Source organism: Cervus elaphus, chromosome 26 (assembly GCF_910594005.1).
Source record: "Cervus elaphus chromosome 26, mCerEla1.1, whole genome shotgun sequence".
NCBI classification, from domain to species: Eukaryota; Metazoa; Chordata; class Mammalia; order Artiodactyla; family Cervidae; genus Cervus; species Cervus elaphus.
Genome location: NC_057840.1, coordinates 23,118,846 through 23,143,136, shown reverse-complemented (window position 1 = coordinate 23,143,136; position 24,291 = coordinate 23,118,846). Strand labels below are relative to the sequence as shown.

Genomic DNA, 24,291 nt, shown 5'->3' with positions numbered 1-24,291 from the left:
ACCAGGATAATCTGCCAGGATTATTCAAGTGATATTAGAGTGTATTTTTCTTTGTCATATTTGACAGCATTTTTAGAGTATAATGCCTTACTCTTAAATATTTTTATTTATGGTCTCTATGTATCTTTTGTATAACATACATTAACTTGAATGCATAAGCTGAAGATTTTTAGTCTTAAATATTTTTATTAGTTATGGACTCAAATAAAGACTTTTGTGTAAGATATATTAACTTGAACATATTAACTAAAGATATCTTTAACCCAGGTCTCCCACACTGCAGGCAGATTCTTTACCATCTGAATTACCAGGGAAGCCCAGGAATACTGGAGTGGGTAGCCTATCCCTTCTCCAGGGGATTTTCTCGACCCAGGAATCGAACCAGGGTCTCCTGCATTGCAGGTGGATTCTTTACCAGCTGAGCTACCAGGGAAGTCCCTTGCAAAACTTAGTATGTGCTAATTAGAGATGGATCAAGACATAGAGAGTCTCATCTTAGCTCTGACAGCATTAGCATCTAGATCTCTGTTCTCTCATTTTAGGTGGTGTTTAAATGTACCTGTCTGGTTCATTGAAAAATTGACTCTCATCCCTAACAGATATCAAAAAGTTCTTGATAAGCAGCAGATTTAAGGAAACTGGCTTAAATTAGGCATTCAACTTGAGATAATGTGAGATTTGAGTAGAGGGTGGTTAAGATGGAGCTGGAGGGCAGACCAGTGAAAGACAGCAGATGGGGGTGAAGACTGAGGGGCTGTTTAAAGGCAGTGGCTTCATCCAGAAGCCAGCCTCTCAGAGAATAAATATGTTCAGCTTTCGGGCATGTGTTAGTCTTTGGCACATGATTCCACTCTGCAGTTGTGAGCAGCCTGAGAGCAGAGTATACAATAGGTGAACGCATGGGCATAGCTGTGCCCTCACAACTTTACTGTCGGACATTGAAATCTGAGTCATAATTTCACATGTCATGAGATATTATTTTTTAATTTTTTAAAACCATTTATAAAGGGGCCAGCTGGCTTTGACCCAAGAGCCATAATATGCTGACTCCTACCTCACACCAGCAAAATGATTAAGGTTTCAAGGGGGAATAAGTAAATAGCATGAAAGTCACTCAGTCGTGTCTGACTCTTTGCGACCCCATGGACTGTAGCCTACCAGGCTCCTCCATCCATGGGATTCTTCAGGCAAGAGTACTGGAGTGGGTTGCCATTTCCTTCTCCAGGGGATCTCCCTGACCCAGGGATCGAACTCGGGTCTCCCACATTGCAGGCAGACGCTTTACCCTCTGAGCCACCAATTGCATAGGGCAGAAATTTAACACCTGGTTCTTGGAAGCTTGTTAAGAGTTTGTCAGAATCCTGAGAAGGAGCAGTCAGATGTAGGAAAAGAAATAGTGGTCTGCAATGTTGATGAAAAACAGCTCCACAACTGGATCACTAGTAGTATATGATTAAAAAGATAACTAGAGAGATGAGAGAGAAAAAGACTGTTGGTACTGGCTAGAAGTTCATGGTGACCATGGAGAATTTTTTTTAAATGATGGGCGATAGAATTTTAGACAGCAGGAAAGATAATGTGTGCATCAAAGCTGGAATTGATAGGTTTAGAGCAATCACTGGGGCTTCCCGGTAGCTCAGCTGGTAGAGAATTCACCTGAAATGCAGGAGACCCTGCTTTGATTCCTGGGTTGGGAAGATCCCCTGGAGAAGGGACAGGCTACCCACTCCAGTATTCTTGGGCTTCCCTGGTAGCTCAGACGGTCAAGAATCTGCCTGCAATGCGTGAGACCTGGGTTCATTGCCTGGGTTGGGAAGATCCCCTGGAGGCAGTCATGGCAACCCACTCCAGTATTCTTGCCTGGAGAAGCCCCACGGGCAGAGGAGCCTGGTGGGCTGCAGTCCGTGGGGTCGCAAAGAGTCGGACACGACCGAGCGACTATGCACAGCACAGCACACACAGATAGTAAAGTAAGAGATGAGAAAACCACTGGGGAAGTCTTTATAATTAAAAAGCACTTTCCAAACCCTTCCTAATATTTAACACAATAAATACCATAGTTTATGTGTTTCCTTCCGGAAGCTCTGGACTTAGGGAGTTAAGAGGCAGCGCAGAATAATGCCAAGAGGACGGTGTGCCCTGGGATGCTGGGGTGTGTGCTAAGTTGCTTCAGTCGAGTCTGACTCTTTGTAACCCTGTGGACTATGGCCCGCCAGGCTTTTCTGTCCGTGGGATTTTCCAGGCAAGAATACCAAAGTGGGTTGCTATTTCCCTCGCCAGGGGATCTTCCCGATCCAGGGATAGAACCCATGTCTCCTGTGTCTCCTGCATTGGCAGGTGGGTTTGTTGCCACGGGCACCACGTGAGATGCTGGGGTGAAGCCTGCTTTTTAACCCCCAGACTTGCCCCTGATCGCTGCGTAACCAGTGGCATTATCTTTACATGACTGTGGTCACTCGATATCCGGTTTTATTAATGAGAAAGGAGATTACTCCATGTGTTACTGTTACCAAAGTTCATTTCTTAGAGCACTTCTCTGACTAGTCCTGGTGGGTTAGAACTGTTTCACTACCCAATAAACTTACCTTCTCCCTCTTTAAAATGAGAGCCAGTTGGATTCACTGCACAGATTCTTGTTCTATTGCTGTTGCCTGCTTCAAGTTTTCACTCAAGTCTCACCTTTCCAATGAGCTCTACCCTGACTCTATTTAATACTACAACCTGGCCACCACCCTCCTCCTTTCAAGCCCCTTTTATCCTATGCAACTTTTTCTTTTGTCCATTCCACTTACTGTGTTCTAACATACCATATAATTGTGGTTTATGGTCAAGTAACATAAGCTCCAAGAGGGATCTCAAATGAATGGCACTTAGTACCTATTCAGTATTTGTCTTTGAATGAGTGAATCAATGTTCCAATGCCACTGTTGCGTACGTGAAAGGCCATGTGCTGTTTCTAATTGGAAGTCCAGATGGGGATGTTCAACCTCAGAAATTCGTGGATAGGAGTGCTTCTGGTTAGAACCGACTACTGCCTGTTTTGAGTATAGTGAGCTAAGAGGCAGCTTTTGCTTATTAATGTGTTCTCCTTAAGGGGAATTTTGCACACTTTTCAAGCAATTATATAATTTAACTTACACTCGCAGTCTTTTCTCATTTGCCATCTGGCCATGTAATTACTTTTAAATAAAGCAGTGTATAGGGTGAAAGAACACAAGTTGGAAATCTGTGATAATATGTATGGTGGTAGGATAATATGTGTGTTTTGGGTTTTGCTTGCTTCAATTTTGTTGTTTAAAAAATAAGATTGTGTGTGTGTTGGGGGGATGATTTGAGGAATCATTCCAAAGTTTTTCCTAGAGGGAGCCCCTTATATAAATTTTATTCTTTGACTAAAAGCTTTTGTTATAAACTAAATGTTTTGAATTAGAGGGTTATTACATTTTTCCATTCAGTTGTTAAGTCTGGCCCAAAGCTATGAAGTAAGAGGCTGTCTAACGTGTTTCAAAAACTGTTTTGCCATGAAGTGAAGAAGCTGTGAGGCGCATTCTTTTCCTTTGTCGCCTTTCATAATGTGTTTTTATTTGTATTCTTTTCCTTTTTGTTCCACTCTCTTTACCCCGAAGTGTATTTTTCTAGTGCCTGCTTGTACCACATTTCTGATTCTTCTCTGTTTATATTTACTCAGTTCTCTGTGGCCAGTTGCACACGAGAAAAGAACTGGAGCTTAGTACAATACATTCACGTTGAAGAGAAAAACTCAGATAATTTTTGTTAGAAATTATTCCTCTTCTTTCCCATTGGGGAGGTGTTTGGTGTGGAATTTTAAAAACCTGGAGCTTAGGCTAGGTTTTTAAATTTAAAGTACAGATTTAAATGATTAGGCTACTTTATCATCTGTTTTCTCCTTTGGAGTGGGAAAAGTTAAGGGTTTGGGGGATGGGGGTGGTGAGAGAGTTGTGGCAGCTAGATGCAAACAAGATCACCCTTTGGAACGATGATGATGCTTTTCTCATCATTGGCAAGGAAAAAAAAAAAACTGGGTGAGAAGACTGGGTGTACTAATTTGCAACTAAAATACAACCAAGTCATCATTTACAGCTCCCTGGAGATTGTATTGTGAAGTTTTACTGCTTGCAAACCTTCCTTTGGTGTGGGAGGCAGAGCCTGGGGGCGTGGTTGGAGAAACAATAGTTTGGCTCTTTTTCCCCCTGAACCTGTTCAAATGCCTGACTTAACTAGGGAGTCAAAGAATCAACAGACTTGCTCTAAGACTTGTCGGCTCCAGTAAAAAGAGCTGGATGTTCTTAGTGGCCCAGTGAAGGTGGGGAACACCTTTGCTTCACCTTGACTTCCATAAAGGAAAATCTCTACTGACTGCTTTTCTGGACTCCAGAGAGGAGGCACTTCAGATCTGTTGGAGAGAAAACTGAATCGTTGAGCTCCAAGGCAGAAAGATAGATGTGGCTCTCATGCAAATAAGAACCGCGATTGGCTTTCTCTTTCTTTCTGTACACGTTGTCACTGGTGACTCTCGGCCTTAAAGATTAGGTTTCAGTGGGAGCTTTCAGGTTCAAGGACTGTTAATGGTTTGTAACTGCCTGACAGTAAGTTCAACTTCAAAGTTACATCAGCCCAGGCAGATGTCTGAGGATTCAAGACCAGAGGAAAAAAGTTAGAATCTGGAGCAGAAGGATGCCGATTGCCACCTGCTTGCTGGACTGAGCTTCTAATGGGATTCAAATTTCTAAATCCTATGTAGATGTCCTGGAAATGGTGGTCTTCATTAATACAAAGATCAAGTCTTTGATTAAACTTTTTAAGAAGAAAAGTAAGTAGTTTCTTTTCTCTGCACTATATGTGAGTATGTGTGTGTGTTTTATGTATGACTTTCCTTTTGAGTGATGGAATTAAGAGCGTAAAACAGCATAATTGGTGTTTGTTAAACTCCTTTCTATACCAAGTTCAAATGCCTCAGACTTTTGTAACTCTAGGGCAGAATTTTGTGATTTTTTTTTTTTTTAAAAGCATGACTTACTTGTTTATGGTTGGGATTTTAGATGAATTCACTTCTGTTGGGCTTCTCAAAAAAAAAAAAAAATAATCCTTTGAAGAAGGGGGAAAAAAGTCCTTGTATTTACTTTATGTCTGCCTTGATGTACAGTGTATGGTGTTTTGATTCTTTGGCTAAATATGAGGGCCCCTGTGTGATGCATTACATATTTTTGGTGAGCACGATCCTCTGAAAGTCTCCTACACTCTGTTAGGTATTTAAGAGCTTAAGGACAGCTTCTGTCTATAGACTAATCAGTCATTGTAAAGTACACAACTTTTGTGCTGTGGCTTCATTATGTACTTACAGTTGGTTTCAATTTCTTTAAATCCAGGTGCTTCTTCATTCTTTGGAAAGTATAACTTTTATTTATACATGGTTTTACATAGTTGTTGGTTTATCTTATTTTAGTTTTGGGGCCATGGGTTTAAACTGGATAAATGTAGGTAGGAGCATTGGTAAGAGAAACTGGAGAAAGCAAATGAACAGCCCTCGGGGTTCATTTCTACGGCTCACCTGGTCAAAGATTGTCTTTGAATGGACTGATTAAAATCTACCCTGGCAAGAGTGAGATACACCAGGGAGAGACAACTGTTCTTTCTTAGGAGCCAGTTGGTAGTTGTATGGTGGGCCTGAATGTGCAATTACATGGACACTATCACTTGGATTTGATTTGTAATTGGCAAATGGGAAGAGTTTCCATTTTTATTATTTTCCAGCTACGAAGTATGATAATTCAGTCTTTGAAATTAATGGGCACCAGCACAAAAACCTTATAATTAACTGGCTACTCTTTGGGGACATACAGTGAGTTCCACCCTGTGCAAGATTCTCAGATCATAACCAAGAACTAAGTCAGGGCTCTTTGGATTTTATAGATTACGACTGATAGTTCTATGTACCATGCAAAACATTTGTTCCACAGAGGTTCTGTGAAATGCCAAGTGCCTAATTTACATGCAGCTTTTAGTAAACATTAAAAGCAGAAAGTACACAGGACGTTTCTGTTTTTAACTTGATGTCTAGTTCTCAGTGTTTATTTTTCCATTTGGCAATTTGTAGAGAAAGTAGGGTGATTTTTTAAAAAATTTGTCCAGTTTTTTGATGTATAATTGACATACAGCACTGTGTCCATTTATGGTGAATAGCATAATGATTTGACTTGCAGACATCATGAAATGGTTCTCACAGTAAGTGTAGTGAACATTCATAGTCTCATATAGATACAAAAGAAAAAGGAAAAATGTTTTCTTTGTGGTGAGAATTCGTAGGATATACTGTCTTGTTGTTCAGTTGCTAAGTCATGTCCGACTCTTTGTGACCTCATGGACTGCAGCACACCAGGCTCCTCTGTCCTTCACTATCTCCTGGAGTTTGTTCACATTCTTATCCTTTGAGTTGGTGATGCTCACTATCTCATCCTCTCTTAGCAACTTTTATATATAACCCAACAGTGTTAATTGTGTTCATCATGTTGTTATATTACATACGTAGTACGAATTTATCTTATCACTGGAGAAAGTGGGATGATTTAGGAAGTGAATTACAAGTCCAGCTTGTGGAATTCAGTACCTGTAAAGAAAACGGTATACGGGGTGAGGTCTGACCTCACCCTGGTCTGTGGGGTGACTCATGTTCCCAGGGGTGCTGAGAAAGGCCAAGTTCCTTCCTCTTCATCGATGGTTCCAAAAGTCAGGGACTCCCTTCAAGTAATTGTACTAATCTTGCCACAACATTCTTTTCATGAGTTATTTCAGAAGCTGTGACTTTCTGTATATTAGCTCATTTGATCTTAGCATGGTTGTAATAGCTGTGCTGTTAGGTACATTGAGTTAATTTTAAACATGTTCATATAGAAAGGTTCAATAGTTCATGTATGCCTGTTCGTTTTATTTTGCGAATCTACTTTATGGTCTCATTTCCAGGGACACATTATGTTGTAGAAACACGTATGCCCAGTGTGTCCTCTGTGGCATAGGTCGGAGTTAGGGGAAGATTCCCCCGGACTCACAATTGTCATATCTGCTGGTTTTACAGGGGTTAGACTTGTCACCCTCAGTAAACACCTCAACAGAGAGTCCTTCTCAAACTTCTCTAGTCTCTCCAATGTTGGCTTACAGCGACGGCTATATAAAAAGTATTTTAAAAAATTGTTGTTGAATTTGTATGGTGTTGTCAGTTTCATGTTGGGATCCATTGGTAGGCCTTCTTGGGTTGTGTTGTCAGGAAAAATTCAATAGACAAAGCAATCCTAAGCCCTAAAATGTAAAAGGAAAATTATCATAGAGATTTAACCTACCATTTCTTCCTCTGATATCCTCAGTCTCTTTTGTGTTGGAAAAATTCAATGGAATTGGATTATGTTGGGAAAAATCAATTGCATTGGAGTTTCTAAAAACATTTGAATATGAACATATTCCATGAAAGCAGGAAATGCAGAGAAAATTTTTCAGCACAAATGGATTTCTAATTGAGCTATGCTATTTAAATGTATTACATTGAATGTTTATGCTTAGTTTTTAAAAATTTAAATGAGTTTATAACAGTGATGTTTTAAAATAATGCTTTAGAGGGGAAAGAATTGGTGCCAGGTTCTTAGTAGAAAAGTTGTTTTCTGTCTTGCAATCTAACATTTACTAATGTAGTGACATAAGTATAGTTGACTAATAGATATTTGTCATGATCGAGTGATGCAGGAGGTCTTTATTGATTTTGTTAATCATTTTCTAACTTTGGAGTAAAAAGAGGGCCTAAAAAGCTGGGAAGCAATTAACTGAACAAACACAAAACACAGTGGAAAGGACCCCTGGGGCCCAAGATTGAATCTAATTCAAAATTTGTTCTATTTCTCCCTTGCTGGTCCTTACCTGAGAGTGTGTTAGGTACCCAGAACCCATCTTGATGTAACATAGTTAATTTAACACCTGAATGTATTCTCTGTTTCTACAGCTGTTTCCAACCTAGATGAGGAGAGTCGATGGACAGTCCACTACACTGCTCCATGGCACCAGCAGGAGAATGTGTTCCTCCCCACCACAAGACCGCCCTGCGTAGAGGACCTGCACCGCCAAGCCAAGCTCAACCTCAAATCAGTACTGAGGGGTAAGATGAAACCCTCCAAGCTTGATGTTCTTGCATTCTTGGCTGTTAGAAATGAAAACATAGATTTGGTTGCTATTTGTAAAAGAAGACTATAATGAACCTGTAGTATGCTGTGTCTTTATAAGTTATAAATACAACCTAATACATGCTAAGTATGTTCTGGTGTCTATAGAAAGCTGCCTATTTTTAGATAGGCAAATGTATCCTCAAGGAGGCTGCTCGGAGTTAGAACCCTTTCAGTTCAGTTCAGTTCAGTCACTCAGTCATGTCTGACTCTTTGCGACCCCATGAACGGCAGCACGCCAGGCATCCCTGTCCATCACCAACCCCCGGAATTTATTCAAACTCGTGTCCATTAAGTCAGTGATGCCATTCAACCATCTCATCCTCTGTCATCCCCTTCTCCTCCTGCCCTCAATCTTTCCCAGCTTCAAGGTCTTCTCAAATGAGTCAGCCCTTCGCATCAGGTGGCCAAAGTATTGGAGTTTCAGCTTCAACATCAGTCCTTTCAATGAGCACTCAGGACTGATCTCCTTTACGATGGACTGGTTGGATCTCCTGGCAGTCCAAGGGACTCTCAAGAATCTTCTCCAACACCACAGTTCAAAAGCATCAATTCTTTGGTGCTCAGCTTTCTTTATAGTCCAACTCTCACATCCATACATGACCACTGGAAAAACCATAGCCTTGACTAGACGGACCTTTGTTGACAAAGTAACGTCTCTGCTTTTTAATATGCTGTCTAGGTTGGTCATAACTTTCCTTCCAAGGAGTAAGCGTCTTTTAATTTCATGGCTGCAGTCACCATCTGCAGTGATTTTGGAGCCCCAAAAAATAAAGTCAGCCACTGTTTCCCCATCTATTTGCCATGAAGTGATGGGACCAGGTACCATGATCTTAGTTTTCCAAATGTTGAGCTTTAAGCCAACCTTTTCACTCTCCTCTTTCACTTTCATCAAGAGGCTCTTTAGTTCTTCTTCATTTTCTGCCATAAAGGTGGTGTCATCTGCATATCTGAGGTTATTGATATTTCTCCTGGCAATCTTGGTTCCAGCTTGTGCTTATTCCAGCCCTGCGTTTCTCATGATGTTCCCTGCATAGAAGTTAAATAAGCAGGGTGACAATATATAGCCTTGACGTACTCCTTTTCCTATTTGGAATCAGTCTGTTGTTCTGTGTCCAGTTCTAACTGTTGCTTCCTGACCTGCATACAGGTTTCTCAAGAGGCAGGTCAGGTGGTCTGGTATTCCCATCTCTTTCAGAATTTTCCACAGTTTATTGTGATCCACACAGTCGAAGGCTTTGGCATAGTCAATAAAGCAGAAATAGATGTTTTTCTGGAACTCTCTTGGTTTTTCGATGATCCAGCAGATGTTGGCAATTTGATACCTGTTTCCTCTGCCTTTTCTAAAACCAGCTTGAACATCTGGAAGTTCACAGTTCACATATTGCTGAAGCCTGACTTGGAGAATTTTGAGCATTACTTTACTAGCCTGTGAGATGAATGCAATTGTGCAGTAGTTTGAGCATTCTTTAGCATTGTCTTTCTTTGGGATTGGAATGAAAACTGACCTCTTCCAGTCCTGTGGCCACTGCTGAGTTTTCCAATTTTGCTGACATATTGAGTGCAGCACTTAGCATGTTTAAACCACCAGTACTCAAATAAACCCCCGCCAATATGGGAAATTTTGCCACTGCTTTTTTAAGACCATAGTTTAAATATTCAGAGCAAACTGTTAAAATTAGTACTTTGCAATGGTCTGTTCAGTTAGTTCAAGTTGGGTGGAAAGGAGACCTAAATACATACTTTGAGGGCATGCAGAGTGGTTTGATTTACCAGAATTTGGACTGACCCCAGCAGTACTTCTTCTAGCCCAGGTGGGCAGAGTGCACTGTGGCTCGTAGGAAATCCAAGAATAGTAGACACTTGTATCTAGTTTAAAATTCTCATTTTTACCTCAACTTGTTGATGTTAAGAAAAGTGTATGCATGGCAAAGAGGACATCCTCAACGTGATAAATAAGGGAAGAAGTGATTTTTAAGATTCAGAGTTGTTCAGCCACTAAGTCATGTCCAAGTCTTTGCGACCCCATAGACTGTATGTAGCATGCCAGGCTCCTCTGTCCTTTACTGTCTCCCAGAGTTTGCTCAAATTCATGTCCATTGAATTGGTGATGCTATCTGACCATCTCATCCTCTGTCACCCCCTTCTCCTTTTGCCTTCAGTCTTTCCCAGTATCAGGGTCTTTTTGACTGAGTCAGCTCTTCACATCAGGTGGCCAAAATATTGGAGCTTCAGCATCAGTCCTTCCAATGAATAGTCAGGGTTGATTTCCTTTAGGATTGACTGGTTTGACCTCCATGCAGTCCAAGGAACTCTCAGGAGTCTTCTCCAATACCATAGTTGGAAAGTATCAATTCAGATTTAGAGACTTTCCCTTAAAACAAAAAACCAACATTCTTATTCTCCCAGATGCTGTTTCTACCAGTTTTTTCCTACCATGTGCTATTTGGGGTCTAATTATATTTAAAAAAGTACTTGTTGCTTACATGCAATTTAATTTAACTGGACATATCCTGTAATTTATCTAATTGTGAAAGACTTACATCTGGAGAAATACTGTTACTAATTCAAAGAAACCTCAGCTTGAGGATCCCTCTAATTTTCATTATAGTTTTCACTTGTGTATCAGTCATTAGTTAATCATTTATTAATGTGCTCTGATTATTAGCTAACATTTAACACTCAACTATATATGAAGTACTGTTCTAAACTAGTGCACATAGTATATCATTTAATCCTCACAATAATCCTACTACAAACCATTACTATGCCAGGTTTTACAGATGAAAACGTGGAGACACAAAGTTTAGAAATGTGCTTGAGATCCCAGACTCAGTGATAGATCCAAGATTTAAACTTGGACCATCTCAGGCTGCAGAGCCCACATTCTTAACTGCTGCCTTTAACAACCATTTGTTGGAAATCTATTTTTCTAGCAAAATGCAGAATACACCAGCAGGACCTCAGCTGTCGATAAATTTATACTTATATCTAGAGTACAAATCACAATGTGAAAGATACTTGTGAGGCTCCAAAAACTGCTGTAGTGCAGTTGGAGAAAGCAGATCATCTCTGCTTGGAGAAAGAATAGCTGCCAATAGAGTCACAATAGATTTGATATTCTGGACAGAACTGTACAGACATTTCTAATCATAGCCCTGTTTTTTCTTCCTTTTATCTTGTGTAATGCTCTGATCATCTCATATGTATCTTACAGTTTTATGTCTTTTATGTTGTATCTTACAGTGTTGGCATTGCGCCGTCTAGAAAGGAGGACATCACTGGGCTCCATTTTTCATATAGCCTGAGTAACCTCTTATATGGGCTTCTCAAATGCCACCTGGGGTAAAGAACCTGCCTGCAGGAGGTGTGGGTTCGATCCCCAGGTCAGGAAGATCTCCTGGAGGAGGGCATGGCAACCCACTCCAATATTCTTGCCTAGAGAATCCCATGGACAGAGGAGCCTGGCTGGCTACAGTCCATAGCATCACCAAGAATTGGACACCACTGAGCAACTCAGCACACAACCTACATATTTAGTGACTATAAGCTTAGACGAAAGAATCATGTGAGTTGGGCTCTTCTGTGTGGCCTTGGAGATGTACTTTGGCTGTGTTAGCTTCATGATGTGCCTAAATCCAACCAGAATTTCTTCTCGATCCCTTCAGTTCCTAGTGATATGTCTTTAGTAACTTTTGACAAAGTGCTTCTCTACCTAGAGTTCACATTCGTCCACCGAAGAATTAATAAGAATATTAAATGGCACAGTTCCCAGGACAAACCCCAGAGGCAGTGCCATTGTTAACATTTCTCTTGTTGCTCTGAAGACCAAGCCCTGCCTAGTCTGGCCTGTAGAAAATACCTTCAGGAAGTTATGTGTGAGTTTGAATATTCAGGCCCAGTGGTTTTTTGATCACTCTCCAGGAAATTGTGCTTCATGACCTCTTTCATGTATTTTCAAGTACCTAATCAGAGCTTCTCTTTTCTGCCCTTAGGATACTGTACATCTATATATAGATTTTTCTGACTATTTTCTTTTGAACTGTTCAGTAGATACCTATGAAATATCATCACCCAAATTTTGCCTACACTTAGATTTTATTTTGAAAAGGTAAATGCTTTAGTGATTGCTTAAGTGCCCTGAAATGGTTCATCGAAGGGATCTACTATTAATAAGATTAATAAGTTTGGAAAATTCTCAGAGCTCTACTTTTAAGTCTGGATTTAAATGAGCCTTAGATAATTGATAACTTGAAGAACAGTGGTTGAGAGAGATGAAACAAGAAAGAATATCTGAGTGCTTTTGTTTTTCATTTATTTACTTTTAATCACATGTACCTTCACATACCACTTCCCCGACATCATGTTAGCAACCTGTAATAAACACAACATGAGTGCAAAGTATTTGTTATTATCAGTGAAGATTAAAAAGAAAAAATCCAGTCTCTGAATATAGGGTACTATTAAAGTATGATGTTATATAAGATTATTAGTCTAAGATAACTTAACCTCAGCATTCTTTGATTAAAAATATAGAAAGGTAAATCAGTATTCACAATGAGTAATCTGTTTTGTTCCTCCTTCTGTTCTTACTGTGACCTTGTTCACAGTTTTAAGGAAGGACTACTGTCCTTTGAGGGCTTCCCTGGTGGCTCAGTGGTGAAGAATCCACCTGCCAAGCAGGAGATGCAGGCTCGATCCCTGGGCCAGGAAGATTCTCTGGAGAAGGAAATGGCAACCCACTCCAGTACTTTTGCCTGGAGAATCCCATGGACAGAGGAAGCTGTTCATGGGATCACAAAGAGTCAGACACAACTGAACGACTAAACAACAAGAAATTAATAAGTAAGTGTTGTAAATATTGGTTTATGTTAAAGTCATGCAGAAATGCTTACTGGTCAGTAGACCACAGGTTTACTGAAAATGTTTTTATGAAAAAGCTAAGCTTTCATTAGTACCTAAAGGTAGATGTAGATGCTACTTAATATGTATTTTATGATCAATTTTGTGCTGTGCCAAGAGTTTTTAAATGAATGGACAAAAGATTGTGGGTCGCCAGCTTTAAAGAGCTGAGCTGCTTGCTGTCTGGTGTCAAGACTAAAATGAATGAACAGTAGAATTGTGGAGACGTGTATGAAGTACACTGGGTGTGTAGAGGAGAGTTCGGTCTGCCAGAAAAGCCTTGGGAGACCCCACTCACCCATTCCCCTGTTGAAGAGAGGATGAGCTTTTATGGTGTCAAATGGCATGTGAAGTGCCTAGAGGAGGCAGCTTCCATTCTGGCCCAACTAATGCAAAGAGATCTTTTGTGTTTGTTCTTGGAGACTAGTCTCTGGAGAATTTGATAGAATTTAGTGGCCATGCTGTTGGATCAAATGATTTTATTTTAATTGATGTATTTAGTTACTGGAGACTTAGGTAATGATTTATTGCTAACAATAACACAAAAATGTACCGAGATTAAAAAGAGTATTTTGATATTAGACCCAACAGGACATCTGGCTAGTAATGAATAGTGAATTTTACTGAATAGTAAATTTTACTAACTTTCCAGAAGAATTCTACTCTTTCAATCTCCATGGTTGTTTAAACCCTTCATGAACTTCATCAGAGTTAGCTGTGATAATGAATAACCTCTATCTAACTAAATGTTTAACTGGATAGTTTTAGCTTTTATTGAAAGAGCCACAATTCAGTGGGAAAGGGGGAATTGAGGGATGGAGTAGGCTTGCTTGGACTCAATAAAAGTTTTAGAACTTTTGTGGGCCTCATTTGACAATTATAAGATTATTAAAGGTTGTAATGAAAACATGTTATTTCAAGCCCTCATCCCCTAAAAGCTCAACTTGGGAGAGAGATAAACATACTTTCTCACAGTGTGTTTAGTAGGCAGTTTGGTTACTGCATCTGTGTAACTCCTGCCTGAATTAGTTCACAGAGCAACTGTTGTTGATTTCAGAAATGTCTAGTCACAGCTCTCTTTCCTGAAAAAACACGCATTAGCAGGTCAGCATGCTTGGTGGCTCCCCAATTAAAAGTGTGAGCACAGGGAGGAATGTTGGATCTGGCTTGTGTTACTTCAGAGTCAGAGGTTATATTTATTATATCTGGAGACATAGGAATTGAGGATATACATTGTGAAGAAATGACTACTTATACCAAGTGATTTAAAGCAATAGAATGTGCGTGCGTGTGTGTGTGTGTGTGTGTGTGTGTGTGTGTGTACAAACCAACCTGTTTGACATTAAAGAGTGGTATACCTTTTTCAAAATTGTGGACAAAGTTTCTAAGTTGTTCCAGCCAGGTTTCTCTGACAGTTCCTGACACACAGACTTTATCTGAAGGTCACTGCGTAACCTTTCATTGTTAGGAAGCCATCAACTCGTTCCATGTAGCCTTGAACAAATGAGTCTGTTCTGGGAAAGGCTGTGGGGGCCTCTCTGGATTTGATGAGGGGGCTTGGTGGTGACATCTGTGTGCGTTGGGTGCATGTGTCCCTGGGTTTTGGCTGTAGAGTCTTTTCTTGGGGATCCTGCGGCATTCTTCACAGGACTTTCTGGAAGACACCTGTCTGACCCTGGTGAATGTGAAGTGAAGTGAAAGTCGCTCAGTCATGTCTGATTCTTTGTGATCCGTGGACTGTAGCCTGCCAGCCTCTTCTGTCCATGGAATTCTCCAGGCAAGAATACTGGAATGGGTTGCCATTTCTTTCTCCGGGGATCTTCCTGACCCAGGGATTGAACCTGGGTCTCCTGCATTGCAGGCAGATTCTTTACCATCTGAGCCACTAAGAAAGCCCATGTTGCTATTACTTTCGTCAAAAAATAGAGTATGATCTGACTGACTGCCAGAAACCTCTTATTGTTCTTGCTTTCTAATAGGAAAAGGCCAGGTTTCATGAAAAGTACATGGGTGACATTTAGGTTTATATCCTGCCTCTGTTGTATACTAGGAATATATTATTTGAGTTTAATTTTGAGTGTGTCTCTTTAAGATTTTGAACTTGTTTTTTATCTATAAGATAAAGATCCCAATACCTATTTTCATGGGAATAAAACCAACTCATTTAAATATAGTATCTCAAAGTACCTGTCCCTCAATGTGGAAACAGAAAGTGTTGGTGGAGGAGGAGTGTCTTTTAATATAAGTGCAGTGGGATACAGAGAGAACTTTCAGTCCTCTTTCCCAGATGCTCTCATGATTTAGCTGACGCTCTCCCTCCCAGCCATTGTGCTCCAGAGATAGACACTGGGGAGGACGGAGAGAGGAAGAGAACAAGCGACAGATGTCATCAGATGACAGTGACGGTCACAGACTCGTTCACTTCATCCACATGAGCAAGATGCCTTTTCTTCCACTCCCATCAGTCTCTGAAAGATACCCAGGATGCTAGAGCAGAAGGCCCCTCCCTGGTCCTCTGGTTGATCAATCCCCTCTGCATTTGAATCCCATTTCTTTTAGGAGTTTCCCTGATAACCCAGTTGGTAAAGAATCCGCTGGCAATGCAGGACACTCCGGTTCAATTCCTGGGTCAGGAAGATCCACTGGAGAAGGGATAGGCTACCCACTCCAGTATTCTTGGGCTTCCCTTGTGGCTCAGCTGGTAAAGAATTCGCCTGTAATGTGGGAGATCTGAGTTTGATCCCTGGGTTGAGAAGATCCCCTGGAAAAGGGAACGGCTACCTGCTCCAGTATTCTTGCCTGGAGGATTCCATGGGCTGTATAGTCCATGGGGTCACAAAGAGTCGGACACGACCTAGCGACTTTCACTTTATTTTGTATATGATAAGCCAGGATGTATTGAAGTTAAGGGATTAATTGATAGCTACTTAGGAAATGGCAACCCACTCCAGTATCCTTGCCTGGAAAATCTCATGGACAGAGGAGCCTGGTGGGTATGCTGCAGTCCATGGGGTCACAAAGAGTCGGGCACGACTGAGTGACTAACACTTACAGTTTATAGATAACTCTGCCAAGAACTCCAAGTCAGGTTTCTCGCCCAGCCCATGCTGGCCTGTTTTGATCTCAGATCCCAAGGGCCTATCTCTGATGCTTCTTCAGCTGCCCTCAACTTCCAGAAAGGTCATTGGGATGGAACTCACTTTGCAAATCAGAGCCTCCAAGGCAGACTTAGTTTCTTCAGCCAATTAATTTAGGAAATGCAAAATAGCCTAAAGTTGGTGGCTTCCCTGTTGCACATGCAAACCTCTCTTCACTCATTCTTGATTTCATTAAAATTCAAACATGTTTAAGAGAAATAAAGAAAGGAAGGCTCATCATGAGACATCATATGTAATGAACATCAGTAATCATTGTTTCATCCTAATAGGCTTTGGTGCTTATTTTTAGGGTTATAATAAGTCATTAATACTTTGATGGACTTAAAAAACATGGTAATAAGACACAGGTTATAAAAGGGACAAAGGAAAGAAAGATAAGGGATTAGAAATACTAAATATACCAATGATTTAGCACTTTGCAGCCAGTTTACGCTCTGCCTCGTTCATTACTTACATTCTTCCTGAAGAATCTTTTGGTAAAATTGATGTGTAAAAGGAGACTGTTAAACGTCACTGGTTAAAGAAAGATTATCATCTTTTTTTTTATAAGTAAGAAACATTAAATTACACTCATTCATAGAGAATTTTAACTTGTTTTCTAGTTTAGACAAAAATAGGCGTAGAATGGAGAGCTTGGGGGAGGAGTGGTTCTTTATTGTGGGAAAGCCATTGCACAGAAGTAGGATGTGTAATCGTCTCATCTTCCCTGGACCACGGCGGCATTGCCACCTTCTTCTATTATTACCTATTCCGAAAAATGAGTTAGGTAGCCAGAATTGTGATTCTAGTGCTGCCTATAGCCTGGAAGATGTTGGAAAATCATATCCCATTTTTGTACATGGCTTCTCCCTCCGGAAAAGAACTTTTTTTATCTCCAAGTTCCCTTCTAAGCTCCAAAATTCTGATTGGCCTCTCAGTACTTCATTGCTTAAGGGTGATATGTATGGGGTTTATTGACACAAAAGTAGGATTTACAGCTGAATGCAAGTCCTGAGTTGTCTAGCATCTAAGTTTGTGTTGACACAAAAACTGCTAAGTGCATCCAGCAGATGAGGTGCTGGGCGGAAGTTGCAGCAGAGTCAGAGATGAATCCACACGCCTGCTTCCCTAGTTTACACCCAGTCAGAGATAAGTGTATGAATAACTCTCTGACAAGGTTGATAATGGTGATATCATTGAGCCGCACCCTTGCCCCTGGGTGTTGTCTTTAAAACACAAATCTGATCATGCCCCTCATTAAAAATTCTTTACCAGCTTCCCACCATTGGCAGAATAAAACATAACCTCTGCAGCATCTGAGAACCTTCCTGATCTTCCCCCATTTGTCCAGCCTCACCTACCAGATGACCCTTCCTGCCCTGTGCTGCTGTATTCCTCCTCCCAAAGTCTTCACTTCCTGCGCTCACACATAAGGGTAAAGTCCTTCCGTTGGAATGCTGGCTTGTGTTGCCCTTTCTATTTATCCACACATGTCTCAATCCACTTCCTCTCCTGAACCACAACCGCTCACACCTGGCCAACTCCTGTTCCCCTTGTGCGGGCCAGCTGGTGGTTGCCTGGGTTCTCATAGAGCTTTCCTGGACTCCTCAGGGCAGACCCAGACATCCCTTCCCCACTTTTCCACACACGCCCACAGAACCTTACACCCCTCCGGTCAACTGCTAGTAATTGTGTTCACATGTTTATCCCCCACCTGTCAGCAAGACCCTTGGGAGCAGGACCTTTTCTTGTCATTTGTGTGACCCCAGTGCTTGGTACTGTAAATACTGTTGTGTCTGTGGAGGTCCTGGAATGGTCATCTCAAACTCACGAGGAAGATCAGTCATAGCCGGGGGATAACTGGTGAGGATGCGGGAGCGAGGAGATTGGAGACGAGAAAGTGCAGAGAGAGGGTGATGAAGGCTGAGCCTGGGAGGCTCTTATTTTAGGGGCTTGGGAAGGAGCAGTTGGGGAAAGAGTAACTGGGGAAGAAGACAGCAAATCAGGATGGGGCGCTGGTCGTGGTCCTCAGGGACAGGCAGGGTCGGAAGAAAGGCTGCTGAATTGGTCAGGAAGTGGCCATTGGTGACTGTCAAAAGTGTGGCTTCCAGGGGGTCTGTGGATTTAAGAAGCCAGGTGTCATGAGATAAGAATTATTTTAATAAGCTGAAAAATAATAATATAAGTAATTTTTTTTAAAGAAATAAATGATGTCGCCAAGGCAAAGAGTATTTTGAGGTGGTTGCTGGCTAAAAGTAGTAATATTACTTGTTTTAAAAACTAAAGCCAGTTAAAACATGATTTTAGACAAAAGAGCCCACAGGAGGAGGAAAGGTTGCAAATATTATAAAGAGAGTATATTATATTATATTGTATTATATTATAAAGGGAGCATATTCCATCAGTAGTCAGAAGGCAGTGAACGGGCACAGGCAGAGATCAGGTTTTGACTTCCAACTCCCAGACAGAAAACTGGAGAAAGCATGTTTTGAGATGGAGCAAAAAAACACTGATGTTATTTATTAGAGTCTTGATAGAAATGTGGCCCCCACTGTGTGGCCAGTTCCTTGGTGAGAAGGATGACTTCATTTGGAGCTGACTCCTTCAGTGCTTGTGAATGTAATTAGGTTGACTTTTCAAAGCCAAATGGTAATGTTATTAAAGACTTTTTTTTTAATGTTTAGTATTTTATTGCACTTCCTTTGGAATTTTTGTCCTTGGGGAAAGTTGCCCAACATGAGGAAACAATGGATTAAATTCCCTATTGAGAAAAATGAAGTGCGAGACAAAAATAAAAAATTAACAGAATGGAATGATACACAAAGGGGTGTCTTAACTTCTCTTGTTGGATTCAGTGGTGCACAAAAATTTTTATAATAGTAACTCTGGGTATGTTAACCCTGAACGGGTAGTTAACCTGTGTGAGGGAAGTCAGATGCAAGAACAAAGGAAAAAGGAACAATCTTTGCTTTTTCAGGGGGTAAAGAGAACTGTCGCCTTTAATAGCAACAACACACAAAAGATAGAATAACAAAGACAGTCATTTGAATGATCCAGGTCTTAACAAAGCACCATGAATGGTTTGAACAAAAGGTTTTTTGTGTCCATGGCCAGTCTGCTGTTTCAGCAATTCCAGTTTAATTCCTGATAAACTGAGTAACTTGAGTGGCTGCTGTATTTTCGCCCGGTGCAGCATAAAAATGCTACATTGAAGGCACTGTGGATAAGGTTTGTTATCATTCCCCATACAACTGAAGTCCCTGGTGTTGGTTTAGACTCTTTGCAAGTTATTTGATATTGAGTAACCTTGGTGATGCTCCACGGCTGCCAGTGATGGGGCTTTTTCATTCTAAAGTGAAATGAGATCACCTCCAATTTGGTTGTGCTTTGGTGGTGCTCAACTAGGACTTGCACACCCACAGCACCCTCACATTTATCATGGGTACGAGAAAGCTTTCGCCTTAATTTAAATCAAATTTCGTCCTTCAGGTCTCCTTAAATGATTTTGGGTATGTGAAGAAAAGCAATGTTAAAAGCCAGTTTTCTGCCATGGCAAATAACATTTGAGGAATAATTCTTTCCATGGTTTGCAGTGAAAAATAAAGCTAACAAACAGTTTTATCCAGCGGTGTGAATTTTAATATTTAACCCCTAAGTGTTTAGGGACCGTTTTATTCCACTCTAATAGAAATTAACTATAGAGGGAGAATATCAATCAATATGACCTCTTTTCGCCCTTTTGCATAAATGACATTGCCTTTGGTGTTTAATATTAGTCATTGAAGGAGATACTTGTCTCAAGATATGGAGGGAAGAGACTCTCTTCAGTGCCTTTTCAGTGTATTGTTAGTCAGCAAATTCTTTTCCTGTGTGACTGTTGAGCTGATACAATTACTGGTAAATGTTCTCATGGTACTCCACCTTCCAGGTCCTGACCACTTTATCTCCCCAAACACACTAAGTAGATTGAAATGAGGGATCATTTGGAATTGTTCTAAAGTAAGTATTAGGTGTATGATTTCAGAAGTTTGCTTGTCATTTCCCCCCTCCCTTGGTGGAACCCATTTACTTCAAAGGCAGCTTTTCCACCATCTCTCTTCTACCTTGTGAAAGTATTAGTCACTCAGTCATATCTGACTCTGGGACCCCATGGTCTGTAGCCTGCCAGGTTCTTCTGTCCATGGAATTCTCCAGGCAAGAATACTGGAGTGGGTAGCCCTTCCCTTCTCCAGAGGACCTTCCCATCCCAGGTATCGAATCCAGGTCTCCTGCATTGCAGGCAGATTCTTTACTGTCTCAATCACACGGGAAGCCCTCTTTTCCACCTTACTCCTTCCCAGAACCTCTCTGGGAGCTTTCCTGTGACATCTGTTCTATCTGACCAGAAATCACAAGAGTTGCCCGTGATGGAATAAGTATTGTGATGTTGGATTTGGTCAGGGTCTCTAACGTTCTACTGAGACCAAATTTTCTTGGATAGATAACCCTAATAGAGCAGTGAGCCTCATCTTCTCTACCTGCTCTTCCCTCATCCTCTTAGTTACTGACATATATATAATAGGTGCCCCTCACCCATTAAGTTCTGTGTTTATGCTGGCCCTAACCCATACTTGTCAGTTGTGGTTAATAACCACTGATGACATCTTTGGTGTACCAGATAGGCAGGTCACATGCCTTGGGTAAATTAAGATAAAAAATATGGCCAAAGATAAAATGTACCTGGGTGAGGGCTAGGGACAGCCCCCCTGTCACATAATTACAGGGCCCTTTCAAGCCCTGAAGGTTCATTCATTTAATGAACTCCTGGCCACCTACAATGAGTAAATCGTATGTGGCTTAGGCACCTTCCCTCATAGCTCAGTTGGTAAAGAATCCACCTGCAATGCAGGAGACCCCGGTTTGATTCCTGGGTCGGGAAGATCCGCTGGAGAAGGAATAGGCTACTCCCTCCAGTATTCTTGGGCTTCCCTTGTGGCTCAGCTGGTAAAGAAGCCGCCTGCAATACAGGAGACCTGGGTTCGATCCCTGGTTTGGGAAGATGCCCTGGAGAAGGGAAAGGCTACCCACTCTAGTATTCTGGCCTGGAGAATTCCATGGACTGTATAGTCCATGGGGTCACAAAGAGTTGGATACGACTGAGCGACTTTCACTTAAGGCACCTTTAGGAGAACATTGGCTTTTGCTTTCAGGGACTGGGAAGCCATTGGAGAAGTTTGAGCTCAGGAGTGACTTAATCTGACTCACACTTTTTAAGTGGTTCAATTTGGTTCTGTGTTAAAAGTTCGAAGTAAAAGAATCGGAGTGACCCAGGACATTGGGTGGAGACGACCTCAGGAATCAAGGGAAAGGTGGAAGTGGCCTGAAAAGAAGATAGATACCAGATAAATCGTTTCTTCTTCCACAGTGCTCTCTATACTCTGTCGGCTAAATTCTTCATACTTTGTTCCCCATCTTCCTCTCTAGTTATTCCATTGGTGACTGTGGATCATCATGGCAAAATAAAAGAAACAGATAAAATAAACCCTCTTTTTCCCCTCAGGCCTTTTACCTTTTCTCACCTGGAATAAGGAAAATTCTGGTCTTCGGGAGCCTCATCTAGCACCTCCTCCAAATGGAAGGCTTTTCCTTTTACTTTATACCTGCCCCAAATGGGTTCATGGATTTCACATCAAGCACCTTTCGTTTTGTTTCTCCTTTTCTGTGGCTACTTGCTTTCCTCTGAAACAGTTTTCTTGTAGTGTGGCTCCCAGACCAGCAGCAGGAATACCACCTAGGAACTTAGTAGAAGTGTTAAGTTCTCAGGCTCCAATGCAGACCCACTGAGTCACACACTCAGGTCAGCCAAGTGGTTAACAAGCCCCCAGGGGATTCGGATGCACCTTCATCGGGAGGACCCGTGCTCCATCAATTGTCCTGTGAACTTGTTTAATCAGTCAACCAAATTGTAAACACCTTGAAAGCTGTACCCCTTCAGTTAAACTAGCTCATTGTGAGCTGAGATTCGAACACCCCGCTGCTCCCTGCCGGAGCTGAAGATCTTGGCCCCCACCACTCATCTCCCCGGCTGTTAGCAGACGGTTGCTTGAATGCATTGATTCACCTCCTTCCAGGAAGCTTCCTTTTCCTTGACACGTGGGTGATTGTTGGCATATTTTCTGATTGGCCGTCTCTTTCTTACCCACAGTTAATAAATTATACTCTAGCACCTGGAGCATTTTGTCCTTCGGAGCATTATGTCTGTTGGAGCATTATGTCCAATGGTGCATAATGTCCATGCACCATTAAGACATGAAGAGAGGAGAGATTTTGGAGCTTTTAGAGAGACTTGGGCTTAATCCTTAAAGTCATATATTCTCCTTTCATACTTTATGGTATTTTGGATGCAAAGTATCATTGACATGATAACTGATAAAGAAGGCATCTTATGGACTCAAATATGGATTTATTGGAAGATAAATTTGGATTTTATACTTCATATATAATAATATGCTTTTATATCATTGTAAGTATTCCTGTGTAACTATATACAAACAATCTTAAGGGTAGAGGGAAGAAAAGAATGAATCATTAGTGTAATAGTAAATCAAAAAGTCATATTTATTTGGAATCTATTATTTATAATTGCTGTCAAATTATCTAGGACAATATCCATTGAAAGTATCTACATTAAATCCATGGTGTCTTTAAGATTTAACATAGCTTTTCAGCTCACTTGATATGCTGCAAGTAACTGAGTAACTTAAAAAAATTTTGACCATTTATAGTCCCTTAATTATGTTCTAATTTATTGATTATTTTTTTTTAAATTTTTTTATTAGTTGGAGGCTAATTGCTTCACAACATTTCAGTGGGTTTTGTCATACATTGATATGAATCAGCCATAGATTTACACTTATTCCCCATCCCGATCCCCCCTCCCATCTCCCTCTCCACCCGATTCCTCTGGGTCTTCCCAGTAATTTATTGATTATTGAAGACAATTTCAATAAATTAAAGTACAGCTAGCTGCTTTGAAGGGGGCTTAGCTGCTTTGAAGAAAAGAATTTATGGAAAATCCAAATGTAATTTTGGAAAATCCAGTGTACATGACTGGTAAGGCAGAATCTTAACTACAATATCCGTATGATTTCCTCTTCAGGATTGCCAGACACAATAAATTAATGTACTAGAAGGCAGATTCCTCCTACTTTGAAGTGCATTTTGGTTTGATTTTCAGTAAGAAAATAACTTCCGTAATGTTCACAGAGCATAATATTTGACTGCAGTAAAACTTTTCCTATGTTTCTTGTTAAATGAAAGCTCAAACTAGGATCTTTAGATGTATAAGACCTGATACAGCTGTTGGACTGGAATTGATTATTGATTTTCTTCTAAATATATGTTTGTAGTCCATGTTCTCAGTCCTCTGGTACCAGACAAAGATATAGTATAAGAACTGGCTTTCAGCCTTGTCACTGATAATCTGATGGATAAATACCTGGGATAGAAGTTTGGAAACCTGGATCTACCAGAAATGTAAAACATTTGTGTCTCATAATCCATAAGACAGGTATAATATCTGCTTTCCTTCAGTTCACACAGAAATATTTTACACACAAATCAAATAATGATGGCCAAGGGCTTTCAGTTTAGAAAATAATGCATTTATTAAGTGTCAGGAGTAATGGCTTTAAAAATCAGTGATGTGAAAAAAAGAGTTGTTTAGACTGTGGTTCATCACAGGACATTCTCACTGAAGCAGTACATCATGGCCATTATTTATAATTAACTTTGGAACTGGAGTCCTCCCAGTTGTTAATGACCTTGAATTATAGGAGGAGGATTATGAAAGATTTAATACTGTTAGAAACCACGTTCAGATTTTAAAGTATGGTATGTCTAAAATGCCGTACTGTTGTGAAATATCAGCATTGTGCTTTTGACCTGAATGTTTGGACACTTACCTAGCAGTTCGTACTTGTATAACCACCACCATCCATACAACCTGAAAAATGACAAAACAGCCTTTTTTAACTGGTCCTTCTGGCTTTTAA

The 24,291-nt window shown here is 40.8% G+C and overlaps 1 protein-coding gene across 4 annotated transcripts in view; it reads left to right on the top strand.

The window, feature by feature from the left end:
- NHSL1 (NHS like 1) overlaps nt 1-24,291 on the top strand; it is a 143,099-nt gene that overhangs the window by 69,104 nt on the left and 49,704 nt on the right. For 3 of the 4 annotated variants that reach the window (XM_043888253.1, XM_043888255.1, XM_043888256.1), the window contains exon 2: nt 8,003-8,155. In XM_043888253.1, coding sequence (XP_043744188.1) covers nt 8,003-8,155 — 153 coding nt within the window. Of the gene's footprint in view, nt 1-4,231; nt 4,832-8,002; nt 8,156-24,291 lie in introns of those variants that run through there. The other variant, XM_043888254.1, reaches the window with a different exon arrangement.